The following is a 22897-nucleotide window of genomic DNA, read 5'->3' on the forward strand; positions in this document are numbered from 1 at the left end:
TTTGGGACATCGTTTAACTAGGATTGCATTGGGTTTGAAGGTATTTTGGTTTAGATTGTGGCATTGGCTTGCAAATGGCTTTGCATGTGGGTTGTCATTGCATAAGAGTCATGCACATGGGTTGGCATTAGCATACATGTTGATCATGCACGTGAGTTGGACTAGGCATTTATCATTGTTTTGCAAAATGAAGAGCGGCATAGGGCATGCACCAAGTCTTACATTGTCGGGTGGCATTGTTGTGTCAGCATGCATGCATTCATCACGTCTTCACATTGCCTTATCCTTGTCTAACGTCGTTGACTCTGTCTACAGCCGAAACCATGTCTCGACGAGTTCGTTCTCGCCAAAACCCCCTGCACCCGCTCAAGCTCACTTCCATAGTGCCAGAGCTCAGGAGTTATATTCTCAGAACTTCTCGCATCGTACTCCCATAGTCGAGCGTGAAGTGGCCTTAGGTGAGCTTACCGAGACTATCATTCCCAGCATTTTGTAGTCTCGTTAGTGGCAGGCATTGACCACTGGTCATCCCACTCCTTCTGTGGAGTTGGTTAGGGAGTTTTACTCCAATATTCATGACGTGTCTGTTGATGACTCGTTTGAAGTCAGTCTCAGGAACGTTATTTTTCGAGTAACTCCGGGCATGATAGCGACTCTGCTAAATGCCCCTCGTGTGTCCTATCTTGAGTTTCCCTACTCACGGACATTTCCTCCCAGTCCACAAGTCATAGCTAGTTGTCTTTGTGGTCGACCTTGTAGTTGGGAAGGGACAACCCCTATTTTAACTGCTTGTTTTATCCCTGATCACCTCATTCTCAGTAGGATTGTTCTTACAAACTTAGATCCTACTGGTCATAATAGTGATGTGGGTCTTGACCGTGCCCTTCTGCTATATGCCTTGATCAATGGTGTCTCCATTGATCTAGGAAGTCTTTTGTGTCGGGTTATTGTTGAGGCGTATTGGTCCTCCAAAACACGAACTGGTTTGCCCTTACCGTGTTTAATCACCCGACTAGCTCTCTCCCAATCTGTTGCTTTCCATCCTCAGGAGCCTAGAATTGCACTTAAGGCTCCTATTGGTCGTAGGACCGTCCAGCTGAGTCGTGCTCACACAACTCCACACCCTCTCCGTGTTGAGTATCCTCCCACTCCCTCCTCTCAACCTTCGAGCTCCCGACCATTTAGTTCTCAGCCGTCTACCGCGGCCCCATCCAGCTCTCAGCCATCTTCCTCAGCCCCCGGTTCGTCGGAGCCCAGTCTTCAGCAGGTACTTGAGTATCTAGCTCGCCTTGACGCCCGGTTTGACAGCCTTGAGGTGAAAGTTGATAACCTGCAACAACTTGTGACTCAACGCTTCAACGACATCGAGAGGCAGCTCAATGAGGATGATGAGGATGCCGATGGTGATGATTGAGACCCTTGGCCTCTTGTGACAAAAAGGGGGAGATATTGTTGAAGGGGAGTAGTACAATAGTATTAACTTAGGGGGAGTGTTACTTGTACTAACATTTTTTTTTTGGAACAGCAGCTTTTAGTTATGTCTGTTGAATTATATCTCTTGTTAGCTGTTGCTGTTTGACTAATGTTTCTTTGAACTCAATCTCTGATTTGTTGCTTAATGAAATATTTCTTTTCTAAAACCTGTACTTGACATGATTGTTCATGAATTATGATTTGGGAATTGCAAATATGTTTTTGTGCATATGTGAATGGGTATATTTAACAGTTTGCTAAGCGTGTGTAGAAATATTTCAACATATTCAAGAATATGGATCTAGTTGGGTGTGCTAGGATTAAGTCATATGTATAGGTTAGAGATTTTGTCACAGAAATGCCAAAGGGGGAGATTGTTGAGGGAAAAATGAGCGTATTGGCATATTCTTGTGAAAACCTGTGTAAAATAGTGTTGTAACAAGTGTTGTTGCGGAAAGGCTTGAAAATTGGTCAAAGAAGGCAACTTCGCTCGACCCTCACTCGACGGAACGCTCGAGTGAACTTGGGCAGATTGCACCGCTCGACATACAGCTCGAGCGAACTCAGGCAAATTGCACTGCTCAACCTTCGCTCGACATACAGCTCGAGCGAACTCAGGCAGATTGCACCGCTCGACCTTCGCTCGACATACAGCTCGAGCGAACTTAGGCAGATTCAACCGCTCGACCTTCGCTCGACACTGAACTAGAGTGAACCCAGGCAGAGTGTGTCGCTCGACCCTCGCTCGACACTTCGCTCGAGCCAATGTTCCAGATCACTTACAATGTAGGATTTTGAACGCCTCATTTGATGGGAACTATAAATAGAACAGGTTAACTTCTGTTCTTGGGGTGGAGAATCAGAGCAAAAACCCTAAGGGCCTCCAAGAACTTCTTACCCTCATTTGTTTGATTCTCTCTTGGATAAACATTTCTCCACCACAACACATTCAAAATCAACTCTTTCTTGAATCCATTGAAGTAGACATTTTTGTTGGCTGGAAGAGTCCAGAGCTGCCGTTGATGCAGAGATCGAGAGGTTCTCGTGGAAACCTATAGGAAGGTCGGAGTTCCGACACTACATGCGTGTAGAGATCGAGTGGGTCACTCGTGGTGTTGCAAGCCAAATTTAGTTACTACAAAGGTTTTGTGAGTGTCTCTAAATTGGTTGTAACAAACTAAAATTTCTATAGTGGATTTGAGGTGGTGCCTTACACCCGGAGTGGTTTTAGATTTTGAAGATGTTCTTCAAATGAGTTTTCACTCCGTGATCAAAATCATGTGTTGATTATTTGTGTTATTTAATTCATTTATTAACTGCTTGTTTGTTTAATTTTCAAAAGGCCACAAAAATTAGATTACACCTATTCACCCCCTCTAGGTGTAGTGTTGGGTAGAACCACTGCTTTTTCAATATGTATTAAATTTTTTTATGATTATTGTTTAGATTGAGAAGGCAAAGGAAATGTACCGATCGACACAAAAAGCCGCCTATAATTTAGATCATTGTTAGAACCTATTGAGGCACCAACCAAAGTGGCAAGTGCATAAGAATAATTTGCCAACAAAAAGAAAGAAAGGCTATTCTAATGTTCCAGCTGCCAACGCCATAGATGTAGACATCTGTGAAAGCATGCATGTCAATGTGGAGAGGCCACTAGGCAAGAAAGTTGAAAAAGAAAGAGAAAGAAAAGGAAACACAAAGAATCTTCACCTACTAAGTTTGATAAAAAGTTAAGTCACATAGAAAGTGATAGAAATATAATAATGATTGAGTGACGGGAAGTGATCAGCTAGGCTGATAGGGACAAGACTGAGATGATAGAACTTAAGAAGGATAAGATGGCGATGAAAATCATGAGTTTGAATGTTGATAACATGAAAGTTGTGCATCAAGAATACTTTAGGTCAATTCAAATGGAAGTCCTAAAGAAACATAGGAATGGATCGCTTCAAATATAGTAGTTGGAGGATGGAGAAGTGCATTGAAGAGTATCTTAATTGGCAGAACTTGGTAATCCCTTGATTCTTTTATGTTATTTGTATAATCTAACATGCTAATACAACATTTGTTGCAAATTTGTTAAAAAAAAAAAAAAAAAAAAAAAAACCTATATGTAGGTGCAGAGTTTGTAAAAAAAAATTAACACTGTATTTAGGTGTAGAGTTTGTAAAAAAAAAAAAAAACAAAATCAACATTGTATTTAGGTGTAGAGTTTGTAAAAACAATACAACATTGTATATAGGTGCAGAGCTTGTAACGACTATTTTTGGTTAATATATTGCACAGTTTTGCGCAGTCTTATAATTCTATTTTTGGTCAATACTATATTGCATAGTTTTGTATTTTTGAAAATAATATTGCAGAATGATTGTGCTTAATATTGCTTAATTCTCCTGTGCCAACATTTATGGATGGTTATGTTTTTGCAAGTATTACTCAGAACATTTTTTTTTTTTTTGCTGATGAAGCTTTTTGAATACTCAAAATAGTTATGTGGATGGTTTTTGTAATAATTCATGTGGATTTTTTGGTACCTTAGTATGACAGATTTCTTGATTTTTTTGGTTTAGCATAGAAGATGTGTGTAACAACTCATGTTAATGTTTTTTATATTTTTGAAACTGTTGTTATATGTTGTAATATGGGGATTTCTTTTTGGAGCGGCTGTTAGACATGGTAGGTTGCCATACATGGTATGTTGTTAGACATAGTAATTTTTTGTTGGAAGTGCATATTTATGTAAGTGTTGTTTGTAATTGAGAATATGTTGAAAGTGCAGATTTCTTGTATATATTTATCTAGGTTTTTTGTAATTAAGAATGTGTTTTCCTAAAGGTGTTTATGTAGGTACAGATTTCTTATTGACATGAATATGAGTATGTTGCTAGATATTTGGTTAGTAATAAAGAAATTTATATAGAATGTTAGATGAGTTTAATTAAATATTTTTAGTTATTAGCATTAAATGATCTTTGAAAATATGACTTTTTTAATATTAATTTACTTAGAATATAATTATTATTAATATTTAATTAGTAGAACTACACAATGTGATAAAAATAAATTAAATAAAAAATTATTAAATTAATAAGATTTTTATTATTATATAGTAAGCAAATAGATAATTCAATGAATAGATTAAATTCAAAGAAAATAAATAAATATAAATTTTTGTAATATTAACTAAATTTTAAACTAAATTTAGCAAAGCCAAGGACTCGGTAAAAATGATAAGACATGAACATTCTGGAATACTTGGACGTCTTGAACACGTGACGATACTTGTTGGCCATTGGATCAAGTGGACGGCTCAGATGAGGCAATATGAGAGGGTAACGTGACAGTTAAAAAGTGGGGGATCAGTTTTTAAAACTTTTTACCGGAGGGATCAGTTTATAATTAGGGCAAATCGGGACGCTCTATGAAATAAATACTTCCCTTTGCAGTGGATTTCTGTCGCCCTTGTCTTCTCTCGTCCTCTGGCGCTGCGCATTTTTCATCCACACAGCAGGTGAGTCCTCGTTTTCTTATCTCGTAAGTTATGTCCCGAAATTAGTCTTATAGAATATCGTGCACTGGGTTATTCTCATTTTGTGATAGGATCTCTGATCCAATCGGTAGAATAAGTTGGGGCTGTTTTGTGCGTTTATTTTGATTTATCATTCTTTCGGTTGATGAGATTTCATTGATTGTCCATATGGAAGAATTGTTGACCCGGGCTATGTGGTCGCTGGGAAAACGGTGCGGAAATGGAAAAACAAAAAGAGATTCGCTTTGCCGGTGTTGGGATTTTCATTACTTGGAATCCGATCAATAGATTTCCCTACTCGATTTGATTAGATGAAGAAAACAAAACTTGGTTATGAATTATGAGCGACCTTCACCGCTGGTGAAAATCCAACGATTTAATCAGTTCCGTCTAGAGAAATTTTAGAGGGTGTGGTGCACGGGATAGGGATTTATTCTGCAGGGTGGTCCGAAGGGCCTTGTCTTAGAGAGATTTCCCAACATCCAAAAAAAAAAAAAAAAAAAGGAAAAGAAAAGAAAATGATTATGAGGCACCTTATACAAAAAGAAAAAGAAAATACTAGACTCCATTTTTCGTATTTTCCTTTATTTTGTCGGCAACGATACAGTGAGATTGTGTATCCTCAGATTTTTTTAATGTTAGTTGGAATAAGAAATTAACTGGTTGATGAATCATTGCTTTCTCTTTGTCTAAGCAGCATTCAATATTCAGGTTTGACCTCTTCTATAAATCATCCTAGACTAGGTGGTGTTTGAATTTCTTGTGTTGATTAGGATGCTGATTTTCCCTTCTTCTACTTTGTCAATTTCATTGAAACGTATTAAGGTCTTTAATGATGGTAATAGCAACAGTTTTTTTATTTTTGTCTTGGGATTGTATTTTCGGCTGGCAGTAGCCTTGGTGCGAGTCTGCAAAATTGGCACACGTATGGCATGGTAATGCAAGGATTGCAGATGTTGGCAAATTTTAAGTCAGCATTCCATGGATGCATGGAGCAGGTTTATGCCTTAATTCTTCTGTTGAAAAAGATGGTAAAACTTTATTTTTTTAGAAAGGTGAATTTAAAAATGTAAAAGAAGAGTTTTCTGTCAATCCATGCCCTTCTTCTGGCTGTAGCATTGCAATGTGGTCTGGGCCTTTGTGTTGCAGTCCATATCATTTTGTTACCCTTTGTCCATCAATTCCTCTATATGTCTAGTGGACAACGAAGATTAAGGCTTGGGGGAGTGTAGGAAAAGTGGCCCTTAATTAGGATGATGTGGCTAAGGTTATTTTTCCCTTTTCTTTTGGTATTTATTTTTAGGTTTTCCTTGTGACTTTTGAACTCCTAATTTTTGGGGTTTTCTAATTTTTGAAGCTTAAATAATTGAGACCTTAGTTAAAGAAGGGTTTAAATAATTGAGATCATTAAATAATTAGGATTACGACATGTTTGGTTTCAGTTTTTTTTTTTTTTTCAAAACTTTTTTCGAATTTTTCAACTTCAACATAAGCATCTTTAAATTCCATACTTTTCATCCAATCATTTGCTTAGCTTTCCGTGAAAAACAAAAAGAAAAACCAAACAACTTTACAAAATTGAGAATAACTAGAAATGTTTTCAACACTTTCAAATCTACCTACCTAGTCTCACAAGCCCAAATACGAAACATATATGGAAAATTTTTATCCAAACAATTTCTCACTTTTCCTATCCTCTTTCACAAAACTCAATCAACACGTCCCAAGATCTTTTTTTAGGAATTCCCAAAAATTTTTAAAATTTTCATTATCTAAACACGCTCTTTGTTGTTTGTGTGCTCAAGATTTTAAAGAGAGGTATGTTCCTTCTTCAGTCTATCATTTAGTTCCCTACCTTCATCAATTCCTAATAGCATCAAGAAAGAAGATGATGGTTTGATTAGGACAAAGTAAAGAAAGATCTTTTCCTATATTCAAAAGTCTTCTTTATTATAATATTACATCACCAAAAGCTTAGGAGGATGATAAGTATCAAAAGTAAAGCTTGGACCCTTGTACCTCTTGATGATTTCTTGTTCAACTTTCCAGTAACCTAAGGTTTAGTAATATTGTTGAATTAAGTTGTACTAAAAGAATTCTCTTTTTACTGTTATTTCTTGACTTAAAACAATGAATTTGATTTCATTATAAGACTTGTTGAAAATTCAACTTCTCTTTACAGTTAATGAGGACTATGCTTGGCGCAATATTTAACATAATTTAAGCCTGTATACTTTTAGTGTACTTGGGCTATGCCCTTCGCTTTTATTTATAAGATCTTTGATTACTTGTAATAATTCATAACTTAAACAAACTTGAGGCCTTAGGGAGTTTCTATGCCTTGGGGGCAATGATGATGACAAGTTGGTTATATAGGATGGGGATAAGAATTTCTATGCTTCAAAGATCTTTTCCCCCTATATCTTTCATTTCTTTGATCAAGCTACCCTCGTCTTAAAGCTTAAGAGGGAGGTTATTAACCAATTGGAGCAAGTAGTATTCTACAATGTTATTAAAATGGCTTCTAAGTTTATTCCATTTCATGAAAGAAGAGTTGGGGAAGCACCTATATGATCCATTAGTTTGTCCGATTTGATCCACGATATGGGTAAAATGATATTCCAAGTGATGCAACAATGACTTAACGATTCTAGGCTAGATACCTAGTAGACCCTTTTGAAGCGGCTAGGATTTGAATAATAAATCCTTAAGTAGATTAGGTTGGGGTCATGTGTAGAATAATCTTCATCCTTTATAACTCTTGGAGAAAATTAAGTGGTAACCCAAAAATTGCAGTAGTGAAATATGGGTCCTACTTGTCTTATATGGTGTAGGAAAGGAATGACGGAAATTCTCAAAGTCCGTGAGCGGACGCTGAAAGAGCTCAAAGCATTCCTTTTCAAAACTCTTCCTCTGGGCAACTTCTATAGACTTGAATTGATTGGAAACTCATGATTCTCTTGTATGTTTCTCTCCTTCTAGATAGGTGTCTTGTATACGCCCTATGTACTTAGGTTGTGCCTTTTGTATTGTATAATGAAGGTTACTTATTTATTTATTTGAAAGGGCCATTTTCGGTGATATACGCTATTTCTAGCACTTCAAGTCTAAAGTGTTTTTAGGCTTGCATGATTATTCCTTCTTTGTGATCATACAGGGTGGTCATGCATGACATGACGGGTGAAATAATTCACCCCTAATATCGGAATTTGGAAAGCCTGACATAGTTGAAGTGGTGAGATTGAGATAATTGTGTTCGAGCCTATAATGGTGAAAGAAGAAAAATCCATTGTTGTGACTGGGGCTGAGGGTGATATGGTTGCCTATGAGCTCATGAAGATGAATGGTGATAAGTCTACACATATTACTGGGGTTGAGGTTGGGGTTGAAGAGAAGGAAGACCACATGATAAAAGATGCAAATGCCGACGAAAGTACACAACAAAAGGTAAGGAGTGAAGAAGAAATGAAAACGGAGGCAAAGAATGAAGGTAATATCGAAAGGGATTCTAAGGGAAAGGTTAATAAGTTGAATAAGAGAATCAAAAGGAAGAAAATAGCCTCAAGGGCTATAAATGAAATGATGGCTAAGGATGGTGAGAAACCAGAATCTCCAAACACAATTAGCAAAAGGAAGATGATAACTATGGAAGTCAATGATGCTTTGGCTATTGAAGACGCAACTAAGCAGCAATCACTGAACAAGAAACGCAAGGAGGAGAACATGCCCTTGAGTGTTTCTAATGAAGTGATTGTCAAGGATACTGAGAAGCCAAGTTCCTCAAACACAGTTAGCAAAAAGGAGAAGATGGTTTCGAGGGTTATGGATTCCATGACCAAAGATGTGAATGAGACAAAATCATCAAACAAGAAGAGAAAGAAGAAGGCTTTGAGGAATTATAAAGGAGTTGCTAAGGATACGAACAAGCTAAAATTAGCAAAAACGGAAAAGAGGACTACAGATAAGGAGATCATGGGAATAATATTCATGTGTAGTTCCAAGACAAAGATTGATTGTTTTCATTACAAGGTTTTAGGGTTGCCTGCAAGCAAGAAAGATATCGTACAAAAGATTTATACTGGCATGAAGCTCTTTTTGTTTGATTATGATTTGAAATTGATGTATGGAATCTACAAAGCCGTGGGACGCGGGGGTTATAACATTGAGCCTAAAGCTTTCAAGTCTGCATTCCCAGCTCAGGTTAGTAATCAATTTTAATATCAACTTCAGTACTTGATACAAAGGTTTGATTCTACATGATTATGAAGGCTTTTGCTTTTACTTTTGCTTTATTGTTCAAAATTTATAGGAGAAGTGCTCTTAAACATGGTTGTTTGGACATAAAAGGTTTTTCAAAGAAGATTTTCTACATTTTTTATGTTTGGTGGGACAAATCGTCAATCAATGGGAATTGCTTGTGGGTCAACTCTAATATTTACATTGTGGACCTTAAAATAGCTTATGCCTCTTCAAAGGGATTAGCTATTTTCATAGCTCGTCCCATGTTTCCCCTCTCACCCCTTAAAAAGGAAAACTGTTTCGCCCAATTGCAGCTAGTGGCACCACCTCTTTCACTTGTAGCCATCTTATTGTTTGCAACCTCTCCTCAATTTGTAAACCCTAATCCTTGCAACACCTTTGACTGTCACGAATACCCCTGACACAATCACCCTTCGAATCGCAAGCCCACATCTTTCCCCTTCCCTTCTGAATACGTAGCATGACATCCCTAGTGGCACAACCCCTTCACTTGCACGACTTAGCCATCCTATTGTAAGTTGCCACTTGCATCCCTTTGGAAGGCCAATGGATTACGTGAATGTTTTATATTCACAAAAAAGCAACTTGTGACACATGACGTTAATGATCCACAATCATTTTTCCCTTGCTAGCCCACCCCCACCTAAGGCCATGCTTGGTCATCATCTATCGAGTCAGTTGAGGTGAATGAGTGGTCTTAAGGTTGTTTATGGTATCGCTTGACTAGCAATGTTGTAATTTTTGTGAGTTTTGATCCACATAAAGCTCTTTTTTATAATTTTTATAAAAATTAAATATAAAATATCCTTTCAAGACCTAGAAAATGATGTTAACACGTAAGGAAATTATTTGTACAACCCTAGTGTGTGCTAGCCCCATGCATTTACTTTGAAAAAGGTTGGACAAATCTTGGACTCACATTAGAAACCCATTTTTTCATGGTAGGTCTCAATTTGTTTTAAAGAGTGCGTGGGGCTTGCACAACCTAAGACTGTATCATTGTTATTTCAAATATTTTAATATTAGTTTACATCTTCAATCATCTATGTACCATGGTGTGACATGTCATATGTGATGCATATGCTCCGATTTAATGGTCCAAGTTGCCTTTCTAGGTGGATTGATATTTGATAGCACATGGATACCTACATTGTGTGAGCCTTTTATGTGTTATGTTATGGCCTCTTTGGTATATTTTGATTCAACTGCATACTTTAATATTTTTTGGATATCAGACGTCATAGATGTGCATATTTAGTAAGGAATGGTATAATTATATCAAATACCATGTCTAAAATTTTCATGCAATTAGAGTACCTATACAAAAATGTAATTACATAATTACTTGATTGTCACGCTGCATAATACTCTAATAAGTTGAGTTAATAGGCTAAACATATCACCACCTTGCTTTGTCTTTTGTTGTATTTTATGGATGTTATGTTATTATACATCATTTTAAAAATGTGCATTTTACTTGAATCAGGCTTGTACTTACACTTTTTGCTGTGCACATAAGCTCTAGACAGCGTTTGTGTGTACGTGTGTCTAACACTTTCACCGTCACTGATTTTATCATTCATAGACCAAATGATACAATTTCCACTTTTGCTAGAGTCTATACAAAGTTACTTGTCTTAAACTAAAGACCTAAAGTAAAAGGTTTCTCCAATGTTTATTGTGATATTACCTTTCAATCCATGCAACTTTATTTCCGTTGATTTTTGTAATACCCTGCCCCACTAGGTTTAAGAATAACATCATTTTTTGAAATCTAGAGGAGCCAGAATGTTGCTAACCTTGAAAACCATTTACATTACGTAGAAGCCCAGTATAAAAGATTCCATAATTTAAAATAAAACATAGTTCAGTAAAATTTAAAAGAGAGTATGTGGAAGTACTTATTGAAAATCATTTAAGTCTCATGTACTTAACAAAATAAATTTATTGATTGAAAAAGTATAAAACTAAGGGGATACTTGGGGGATGAGATGAGATGAGAATTTTGTCAATAGTAGTAAGACAGTTTGTGAATGGTAGTGAGATAGTTTGAGTTAGATATTTATTGAGTTTTGAAAAATGAGAGAAAAAGTTGAATAAAAAATATTATTAAGTTAAAATATTTTTAGAATATAATTTTTTAATATTATTTTTGTTTTGAGATTTGAAAAAATTGAATTGTTTTTTTTTTTTTTTTGTTTGAAAATTTGAGAAAGTTGTAATGATTAATTTGAAAAAGTATTGGTTTGAAAGTATTTGTGTTTGAATGATATTTGGGAAAGATATGAAATGGGATGGGATGGGATGGGATGGGATGAGATGGAAATTGCTTTCAAACATCTCGTAAATATCTCAAATTGTTTGGGCCTCTGTATCATCTTCCGGTCTTGTTTGAATTAGGAAAGCATTTCATCTCATCTCATTATTACAACTTTTTCAAATTCCCACACAAAATATAATAAATAATTCATTTTTTTAAAATCCCAAAACAATAATAAGAATCTTTTATTCAACTTTTATATTTCATCTAAAACAACATCATCTCATCTCATCTCTCATCTCATTTCTGAATCCAAACCAGAAGTCAAGTTCCATTCTGCAGCATCTGTCTCACAATGACCATAACCTGGGTGGTTAAAACACATTTAAAACATAGAAAAAAAAATGAGTTGAATACTCAATAAACAATAAATCATGCAGTAAAAAATAATATAAACATGTAGTGCATACTTAATACTTTATATTTTGATCTAGTGCATACTCCATACTTATATTAACATAAACATGTAACATGTGCCATAACTCAATTGAACTTGTCTTTCCCTTTCTTTGATGGCCAGCACACCTTAACCCCCATGTGTAGGGTTGTGCACTGGTTCCACCGACCGTGTCCATAAGGGGAAGTGCTTAACTTATCATAATAAACTATGGTGAACTACGCTTAGGTATGTGGTTTGCATATCATCCCATAATTGCATTAGTACCATGCATTTTTTATGGCCATTTTTAAAGCTTCTTTCTTAACTTATCTTTTATTTTTCATATCATAATGCATGTAGACCACATAATGACATAGCTCATCGCAATCATAATTGAAAACATATTATGATGCATGTGAAACACATAATAATGTGATATTTAAAAATCACTTTCATCATAACATGATACGTAAAAAAGAGCTTTCAATAAAGGGGCCATGCACACATAATACTTTAAAAACATTGTTTACCATACATATTTTTTAGCAATCAAACATCATTTACCATACATATAAGGGTATTATCATGCTACTTACATATTTTAGAAAATATGCATGACAGCATGATCATATTACTAACCTCGCAACTCTGGACATCAACTAGCGCATCGATAATCACCTATTCAATAAATATGTAATCATGTCAATTTGTAATCTCATATATCATCACTTTAAAGACTAAAACTTCTCTTAGTTGGACTACCCGAATGCCTATTGAGTTCCTAAACATTCAATTAGCCCTTAACTTTTGCTAGATCACTTTAATCATTTTAGTCCGTCATCTTCCATCGCAATTCATACCTTTACACTCTAGGATCTACAAACCTAATCATTGTTTAAGCAATCCCGTGACTATGCATGCTATTAACACTAGTCTTGGAGTTCACATGACCCTATCCTTGATGCATCCATCCATGTTCAAGCATATACCATGCTGCCCAAATTGCTCATGATCTGTCCCAATGTTTAAACTGTCAAAATCATAAGCCTAACTCCTCAAATATGCATGATTTCATTCAAATAATTCCTATATGTATGCTTGTCCAATCCCGTGTATAAACATGCATTTCAATGCCATAAACTTAATTCTAGCATGTGTATTTCCTAGCCCTTTATGAAATCCAAATTTCACTATTTTTATATGATCTCATGGCATTCGTCTAGTATACCTATCATGAGAGAGAGAGAGAGAGAGAGAGAGAGAGAGAGAGAGAGCTTGATCCAAAGGTTGGGTTGGTGTAAACGGCTTGGCTAAGTGGTTTGGATCTTGATCTTCTTACTTAGGGGGTGAATGTTGTAGCAAGGGTTATGTGGGGCCTAGGGTTTTTGGTTTTACCACAAAATTTAAGAGAATTTCATGGCCTGCAAGGGGGCCATGCATAGGGCTCATGTCATGGTAGACAAGCTCTCATATGGGGTCTATAGTTGACTAGGAGTTGTGGCTGCCTTAGGTGTTGTGGTTGCATTAGGAGTTGTAGGAGGGGAAGTTAGTTTCATGTTGTTAGCATAAGTGACCATTGAGACTTCAAGCAACATCTTTCAGACTGTTAACTGATGTTCATCTTTCAGACCATTGAGGTGCAGAATGTTCGTCTTGCCACCATGCCACTGAACGGGAGCTCACATTGGGAGTTGTGTTTGCCTTAGGAGTTGTGGTTGGATTAGGAATAGGAGACTTGTAGTTGGAGTAGAAAGACTTGTGCGTGTGCCTAGAAGTGTTGTGCAAGTAGATTCTGGGTATAATCTATGTGGGCTCACTTTCATGGGCTATCTATGTGCTTGGCAAGGATAACGCTTGGGTTTGCTCATCCTTGCACGGGCCTAGTGGGATTGTGGGTTTTTAAATCTTCATAAAATTAATCATCCATAATCCTAGGGTATAAGCCTAGGTGCCTAATAATTAACCTCAAGGAATGAATGCCAATCTAACCCTAAGTTAATCTCTAAAAATAGAAACCCTACTTGTATTGTAAACCTAACTTTCCTTAATTAGAAACCTCAAAACTTCAGGGTGTTGCAATGTTCCATCTTGATGTGTACATATAATTAGCTTGTAGGTGTAAAGATCGAAAGTTACAAGCAAAATCGGAGATACTTTTGGTGCGATGTCTGCTTTGAAAACTTGTACCTTGATTTATGAGGTATTCAAGTTGTGGAATCCACTAATACGGGTTCCATAATGATGAAAAAGTGCTGGCGTTGCGTTTTAACTTTCTCATAACTATAATGGGTCCCATAGCAAGTGGTATGTTGACACACCTGGTTTGCAAGTAGCAAAACTCTGTATGGTAATGGTAATTTAGAATTTGATGAGACATATTTATCAAGGTCAATAGGAATATTGATTTCTCTTAATAATTATGTGTACTCTATTGCTGGGTTTTGTTTTTTTTATCTGTTTGCTTGGTTAAAAATTTAGAGTGATAAATCATTTTTAAAAGTTTTTGAAGGATTACAAAAAAACATCAGTGTGCAATTGGTAATTTGAATTCTGTTTTAACATTATATTAACTCAATTGTGAATGTCAATCCTTTGTAGTAATGAATGTGGACAATTTAAGTTATTATTATTGATAGAATCTTTTTACCTAGAGGTTTTCTTTTTTCTTTTTCTTTTTCTTTTTTGTTCCCCCCCCCCCCCCCCCCCCCCCCCCCCTTCTTTTTTTCTCTAATGTCTTGCGTTTTAAGTAGAAATTCCAGCCTAGGATAGTAATTGCAATAGATTCCATGGTGGTCATCACTTGACCAAAGTCTCTTTGCTGCCCTTGTAATTTGCGGTGAAAGCAAATATCTCTGCTTTTGTCCACTGTTTATAGAATGGTAAAGAGAACCAAGGAGGTGGAGAAAGAATATAATTTTCATGCTAGTAAATTATTGCCTTTGTTTCTTTATCCTCTCTGGTTTTTTTGGGGGTGACCTGACCTGGGGGTAGTATGGCATTCAAAAGAAAGAAGGAAAGGGGGAAAAACATAGTTTAGTCTTTGTGGCCATTGCTAACTATCCATGAATTTTGTTTTTCTTGCGATGAAACCTTTATACCTGATCTAAAGTTATAGTGGAAAGTTTGAGGAAATAATAATGAGGGAAGATTATGGTAGGTGCGCTTTACCGTTTTGGAGGATTGCTTGCCGGTGGCAGAGGAGAAGTTTAAAAAGGTCATCAAGGATAATTATTATGAGAAGAACAAGTTCGACTGTCAATTGACCTCTGAACAGGTCTGATTTGGTTTCCTATGAAAGATATTTGAACTGGATTTTTTTAATGGCCTTATATTATGAAGCGGTAGTGTTTGTCTGCATTTTATGCTAATTGATAGTGAGTGCTTCCTATGGTGGTCAATAGGTGAAGAACCTGTGCAAGCTTTTCCAAGCTGCCAGCAAAGGTTCCAAGTCCAAACATTCGGGCAGAAGTTCCAGGGCAGAAACTCACCGAGAGATTAATAGAAGGCACAGGCAGGATCGAGAGAGGCCTAAACGGCACAATTGGGAGCGAGAGAGGGGCCCTGCTTTTGATGGAGGCCGCCTTTATGGAGAGAGACCTGTTGTATATGAAAGGGAGGCATTTCCATCTCGGGCAGTGCATTCAGCCCTACCCCCATCTTTCCATCAACAATCGAGCCCTGCACTTCCTTTGCCATCTTATGCTTATGAGAGGGCCTCTAAGTTGGATAATTACAGACGGGACCCATTCAACGAACATTATGATCGACGGCTTTCAGATTTGGAACTGACACACCAAGACAGGATTGAACACCGTGATCCCTACAGTTTATACGAGGAGCGTCTGCCGTACTATGATCCATTGTATTCTGCTGGTGCACGACCTGAGTATCTTCTTGCAGGACCTCCGCGTGAGTATCATCCTCCTGCAGGAACTATATCTGAATTCAATGTATCGTATGATGCTGCCGGTAGGCGGCCTGAGTACCATCTTACAGGACCCGCACATGAGTATCATCCTCCTGCAGGAACTATATCTGGATTCAATGCATCGTATGATGCTGCTGGTAGGCGACATGAGTACCGTCTTGCAGGACCAGCACGCGAGTATCGTCCTCCTTCAGGCACGCTACCTGAATACAGTCTACCACCTCTGTATCGATACTAGATCAGTATCAAGAACTGTGAAGACTTGTCCAGGAGTTATTTGCTCCTAGTTTGTCCATTGCTGAATTGTTGCAATGCAAATACTCTGAAGGGGCATGGAGAGTTCCGAAAGGGAAGCTTTTAGATTCTATTTTTACTGCCCAACTATATGGAAAGGCCACCGAGCTTTTAGTTTTTGTTCGATCATTTCCAGACTAGTTTATGACATATTTCACTGTAGCGCCTTGGGATTTATCCAACATATGGATGGAATATTCTTGCTTTGAAGTTTTTCGTCTATTTTTAACCTGTTTGATCTCGGATGTTATCAAATTCTAATGTAGTCGTAGAGCAAAGACAATGGATAAAAATGGTGACAATTTCTTTTACGTCTATACTTGCTGGAAGCAACATATTGGTCGACAGATTTGGGATAATTTTCCCAAGTATGATTTACTAATGCAGAGCATGCATGACAGTAGAAACTTCAAAAGCATTTGTTCTTATCATGCCCGTTAATTTTTCTGTGATGAGAAATATTATAACATTACATGAACAAAAATGGATATGTTTGAGTAAAGCTTTAAGAGAAGCTAAATCATTATCTGTTGGACACAGGATAGGAATTAGCAAGTTATCTATTTCTATTACTATAATATATATATATTTTTAATACCATGACTGAGTCGTTATGTGAATGCAGAACATTTTTATAAAAAAGTGCATCTATGCTGTTGAAGTTATATTTATTAATAATGTGGAGCAGAAATTATAAAATATATATGTATATATATATTTTTAAGTAGGTGTGTAAAGCACATCTAGTAAATTATTTACATGGTATAATTCGATTTGAAAAATAAATTTTAAAATTTGAAGCTGACAAATTAAATTATACCATTTAATTGATGTGGATGGTGGGCTTTACGTATTGTAATAGAATGATTCAAAAGCAAACTAAACAATAATTTCTTGGAGAGCTATTTGGTAGGTATGGAGAACAAAAAGTAATCATATTCCATCAAGTTTGCCAAATGATTAGGTGCTATCAACGATGGTACACAGATGGTGGCTTGGCCCGGGCTGTCTTTTGTTTTGGATGTACGTGCTATATAGCTGATTACCTCACTATTTCCATTAGCTAATTTTACAATTTTTTCCTTTGTCATCTTGTCTTTGGAGCAAGTCTTTGTGCCCTTTAGGGTTTTGTTTTTTATGGAAGGTAGTTGATGCGGTTGTTGGTGTAGTTGGTCTTTAATGGCCATCGAGCAGGAATACTGCACAGAAGAATTGAAGTAGGTATTTTGACCTAATTGCATCTGTAAAGAAAGAAAGAAAGAAAGAAAGGAAATAGCACAATTAATCTGTGTACTGATGTATTGATGGTGCTGTTGTGGGCGCATTTAAAACAAAAGAAAGTGTACCTGGATATGATGATGCCATTTCGCTTGCTTGAGAAACTTATTAAGGAGAGAATGCGTAAAGTCAAAAGCTGCATTGGGCAGGCATGCAGAGTTTCATCAAAGTAGGGTGCATGTTTTAGGTAAAAATGGTCCCTACTTCCAACCAACGGTTTGAGAAAGACCCGGCAACGTTTTCGATAATTGCCTTTGCAAATGCATTGCCTACTTCACAGTACACTTAGATCATTACTCATTAGTATTTCAGATCTGACATATTGGGTTTTGCATCTTTATTTTTCAGTAGCATGGATGGAAACATGTTTGGCACACAGGGAAAAAGAAAAGAAAATCAAAGGAAGGAGAGGAGATCACAATTTTGAGCTCTCAGTTATCAACTTTTAGCACTAGCATCACAATTCATGACTTGGGTTGCTACTTCATCTTCTATGTACTTTTCAAGATTTGAAATGACTAGATTGTTCACAATTGTTGTCCCCTTTTTAATTCAATGAGAATAATTTTGTCAGTTCATGTCATAAAAACACAATCATACCCAACTTAAGTGTGCAAAATGAATAGTAATTGGTGATTCATGTGTAGGATATGTAATTTACCTTAAAAAGATGTTTGTCAGCTGCTCCTAAATGATTTTTTCTTTTCTAACCGTATAATAACTAAAATACCTAAAAAAATGCTGGATTAATTTCTTCCTGCTGCCATGTATCACTCTCTTCTGCTTAACTTATGACATGGGGAAGAATATTTTTACCGGAAATGAGGATCTATATTGATAATTCATTTATCAACTATGTCTAAAATGAGTGTCACAACCTCCATGCAGATATAATGTGAATGCCATAACAGGTTATATGCTGGAGTGGGGCGCCTGAGCTCTGTTATTCCTTCAATAATTCTATGGCCACAAAAAGGAAGCGTCTTTCAAAATCAGATAAAGATGTAATACATTAAATTGTAAAACTATTTTTATTATAAAATAAATATAACATATTATATAAATTCACGTGAGTTTATAAGTTTATTTTTATGAAATCTTTCATAATTATAGCATTTGTCTTCTTTTAAACAGACAACAACAACAGTTTAAACAAAAAACCCGCCTTTCCCAGATTAAAACTCTAGTCTTAAGTTTCCACTGTCATTTTCCATCTCTATTTATTTTCAGAATCAATTTTTATTTAATCACTTATAAAGACATGAGAACATGTATTATAAGTATAAGACGGCCAGTTGGAAAAGAAAGAAATCATCTTCCATGATGGGCTTTTTTAAATCTTTCGATCTTTCCAGCAATGAGTCGAAAACTTTTGCTGACAATCCTGTCCCCCTTGCCCTGCACCAGTCAAACAACTGGTTTAAAGTTCCGTGTCCCTGTGTCACTGTCCATAAATTATACCAGACCTGTGTTGGTCTTCCTCCCCGAAAATTACACCAATCAGGGAAGCTTTTGCAGCGTCACAGCTAAACAACACAACAGAATGATGGGTCTCCTGTGGTGCGCCAATCCGAAATATCCCCCTCATCTCTCGTATCTTTAACTCATTTTCAATTCAGTTTGCCGGTAAATTTGACTATGAGCAAAGCCATGTTAATTCATTTATGGCGGCATACAGCTTTTTGTTTTATTTTTATCTTTAACATTTCAATTAATCCATTCCCCGATAAGCTTTAAAGATTGTTAGTACGAACAAGCTTTTCTTCCGTCACCCATAATTTGAGTTGCACACGTAATAAGGTTATTATATGATATGTATACACATAGTCTTTATATTTATATGATCTATATGGATCGGAATAACGTCAATGTTATCTTTTTGTGTTTGTTTGAGAACAAAAAATAAGATTTTTTTTTTTAAAAAAAAATTTAAAAGGACAAGAAAATCGAACGTGATGAACAAAATTTTGAAATAAAATAATAGACATATTTGAGGCTTTGTTTATTTAATATATATTAATGAGGTCACATCCATGGGGCATGGCCCTCAAGCTGCTTTGATAAGGCAGATGAGATGACGTATCAAGGGTTTATTTTATTAGAATATTAGGGCATCACATGGAGGGGATCGAGGAGAATGATCGGTCACAGATAAGGGTTGGAATAATGGATGATGTTACTTTGTCCCCATTGCCAAGTTTTCTCCCACCCACATGCTTATGCATGGTTGTGTTGATCTTTCTTCTAGCCCACATGCATATATGCATGCACTCTTAGCAACCGAGCGCAGCTTTTACGTCTTCCTATCGTGTATAATGTGACACAGCATGTGATGATAGAATCCTTTCAGAGCCCCCCCCCTTCAAACAGCCTGAAGTCTATCATCCTCTAGAGAACTTGTTCACATCCCCGCATGCATCCGGTATTATTTTTGGCACATGTAATCGGAGATTCAGTCGACTGTCAACTTGAAGTGATCCTAATCCGATCAAATGGAATTAAAAGTAGACATGTTTCTTAAAACCCATTTGTATATTCACATCTTCTTTCCCGAGAAAGGTCAACAAATGTCAAATGTAGAACAAAATTACAACCCAATTAATTCCTTTGAAGTTATTAATTACGTGGAGAGGAAGAAGTACTACGTACGTACAGGAAATCACAATTCACGAGGTCAACAATCACATACTTGTACTCTTAACTCACCAGTGATCAGTGCCAAAACTCTTATTTTTTATCCCAGCAATCAAGCCTCAATTGAAGGCACAAGTCGTGGGGAATATATATGGTGGTTGTAGAATGTGAGACTGATCATCAACAACCCTAAAATATTAATTCAAAGTCATATACCAATTAATAAAGATGCCTGGAAAATCAAAGTCAACAAAAGTAGTAGTACGTATATAGCCACCCTATTACTCGTGCACATAAATAAACCGTCATGTTAGTTTTGTGCATATGGGTCCGGCTATATGCCAAGTCTTAGTCATCACACCCATGTGAATCATGTATTATTTATATAATTTGCAGTCAACTTCATACTTTAATTATTAATATTATGGATCGAGAATGTATGAAAATACAAAAGAATTACACAAAAATAAACCTACAAAATAATATGTTTTCATGTAATATATTAAATCTACTTTACAATAAAAATAATTTGACAATCTAACTACATACTATATACATGATCAAGTCACGTCCTGCTATGAGTTTACTTTTATATAATTCATTTGTGATAAAGTAGTACTTTTCATTAAGATTATGGAAGGATACCAACGTCCCTAACTAGCTAATTAGAAGGTAATGATTAGGCACTTTTGTTTTAACTAATTTGTTAAACTTTCATTGATATCTTAAATTTTACTTTGGAAGATGGGCACCGATATTCGAAGACAAGTTTAACACCAGTTATGGGAGACGCATTGACATGAAGAAGCTAATGTATAGCAGTTTATGGTTGTCTGTTATTATTTGTCTTGTCGGTCATTGGAACACACTATGTTATATTAGAGATGTTGAGAAGAAACTAGTACTGGCCAAGTTACTAGTCAAAGCCCAGCTCCTTAGTTTGAATCATGATCATCGCCTAGATTAATGTCATAATTTTTGTCCCCATTTGTTTCGCCATAACATGTTTGAGAACATGAAACTGGTCAATTTATTGTACCTGGTTACTGAAAAGTACGTCAATATATATATATATATATACTCAATACAAAACCTTTTCCTTGTCGACGAAAACAAAAACCAGCAGCCTGCAGTACGTAGTAAGAAAGCTGTTTTGCAAAACACTTCCGTTTTCAAAACGAGCTAGGCTTCCACGTGAAGGCAAATCTATGACAAGTTCTCTTAAGATCGACTATGCTTTTTCTTGAAAATAATCAAACCGTGGGTATAACATATATATATATATATAATAGCCGCATCAAACACCATTTAATTATTAAAATACACAAATTACTATTACAAGACAAGATTATCATATTCTTTGCACCCAAAACGATACTGAGATAAGTACAAACACAAGTACATAAAGGAAGGAAATTTTACTATATTCAGAGTTCAGTCAACGGTAGATTTAACTCAGAGCATGACGTACAGCTTGAATCACTCACAAAACTATAAACAATGAATTTCCACCTGGTATTAGTACGTAATTGTGGTTTATTTATACGCATTCTGAGTAGCCATAATTAAAGGGCTGAAGTTTTTAAGAACATTATGATGAAAGTAGAAGAAAATATATATAGACAATATTAATATTAATGAAAATCATGTTGGGCGAAAAAACTGGAAGAATTCAAAGCTGTGGGCTGCTTTATTTGTTAGCTTTTATATTCATTAATCATTATCCTCAAAGAAATAAACCAGTACTATTGCTTAGCAAAATGATCAATCGGCATGTTCATGATCTATTTAAAAGATGGATTGTGTGGGCACTTATTTTAAAGAGTGATGCTACTGATCTACTACAACAAGTAGTGTCCCATAGGCTGAATGTTATTTTTTAATTTTTTAAAAATATTTTTAAAAAATAAAACAAATGTATCAAATATTTACTTTCTTAACCATTAAGCAAAAAAAATTAAAATACATGAGAGGTCAAAATGAGTAGATAAATTTATGGGGCACACTAGCATTTTCCTATTTTAAATGAGAGTGATATCTATTATTTAATATATTTTTTTTATGTAAATATCATATTTTTCACTTTTTTAAAAGAAAATACACTATACTTATATATTATATGACTACAAATATCATTTTTATGATTAAAAACCCTAGCCACTGTATACCGAGTGCATGCCCAGTGCCCACCACCTAAAATATGGAGGCAGAAAGCATAAAGAAACCAGACATTGAAGGTTTTCCGTTTCTATGTATGTATGAAGAGAGTCATCGGGGGGATGTAATAAATCAAGAAGGAATGATTAGAATCACATGGTTGGGGGAGTGTAGGGACTGATCATCAAGAGCAGTTTCTAATTAGAGGCAAATATGCAATGATGATGACCCCTGCATGCATGCTGTCTGGCTGTCTGCATCAATTCCCCACACCCACCCTCTTCATGAGCACTTATCACTTATGAAGTTTTTCATTTTTTGGTAAAATACTGTTTTTGAAAATATTTGCCAATATATATATATATATATATATGTTTGTTAGGGTTAATTTGATTTCCCTATGGAATTGATAAATCATATATGTTACTCATTTGACACACACATATATATATATAAGAGTTTATTAGTCTCTATTAATTATATAAAAATAAAAGCACGTGATAAATAATCTTAATTTTTTTTATCATAATAATTAAAATGTAATATAAATAATTAAATCTAACTCTTAGCATCTATATAAATTTTTTAAATAAGTATTGATTTAATATGAAATCATATGCAAAAGTTTTGAGTTCATATGAC

General features: G+C 35.8%; 1 protein-coding gene and 1 long non-coding RNA gene across 3 annotated transcripts; both read left to right on the top strand.

Annotated features, from left to right (window-relative positions):
* The first annotated feature begins 4843 nt into the window (after positions 1–4843).
* Positions 4844–16497, top strand: LOC122292401. 2 transcript variants are annotated; one of them, XM_043100740.1, is made up of 4 exons: positions 4845–4987; positions 8163–9205; positions 15122–15238; positions 15366–16497. In XM_043100740.1, exons 2-4 carry the CDS (start codon positions 8273–8275, stop codon positions 16128–16130), a joined length of 1815 nt encoding a protein of 604 aa, XP_042956674.1. In that variant the 5' UTR covers positions 4845–4987; positions 8163–8272; the 3' UTR covers positions 16131–16497. The 2 variants fall into 2 exon arrangements, with proteins under 2 accessions (XP_042956675.1, XP_042956674.1); XM_043100741.1 differs by lacking the exon at positions 15122–15238 and having other exon boundaries at positions 4844–4987.
* Positions 16498–17215: 718 nt separating this feature from the next.
* Positions 17216–18174, top strand: LOC122292402. The gene is made up of 2 exons (XR_006236925.1): positions 17216–17651; positions 17813–18174. It is a non-coding gene; the product is annotated as an uncharacterized LOC122292402 (long non-coding RNA).
* Positions 18175–22897: the final 4723 nt, after the last annotated feature.

The sequence above is a fragment of the Carya illinoinensis genome, chromosome 13, assembly GCF_018687715.1.
Source record: "Carya illinoinensis cultivar Pawnee chromosome 13, C.illinoinensisPawnee_v1, whole genome shotgun sequence".
NCBI lineage: Eukaryota > Viridiplantae > Streptophyta > Magnoliopsida > Fagales > Juglandaceae > Carya > Carya illinoinensis.

Bases quoted from the DNA above. Each gene is read 5' to 3' on its own strand.
- LOC122292401 (XM_043100740.1), top strand. From the start codon at position 8,273: ATGGTGAAAGAAGAAAAATCCATTGTTGTGACTGGGGCTGAGGGTGAT. The intron at 9,206-15,121 runs GTTAGTAATCAA...AGATTATGGTAG, and splicing joins AGTCTGCATTCCCAGCTCAG to GTGCGCTTTACCGTTTTGGA. The intron at 15,239-15,365 runs GTCTGATTTGGT...GGTGGTCAATAG, and splicing joins GTCAATTGACCTCTGAACAG to GTGAAGAACCTGTGCAAGCT.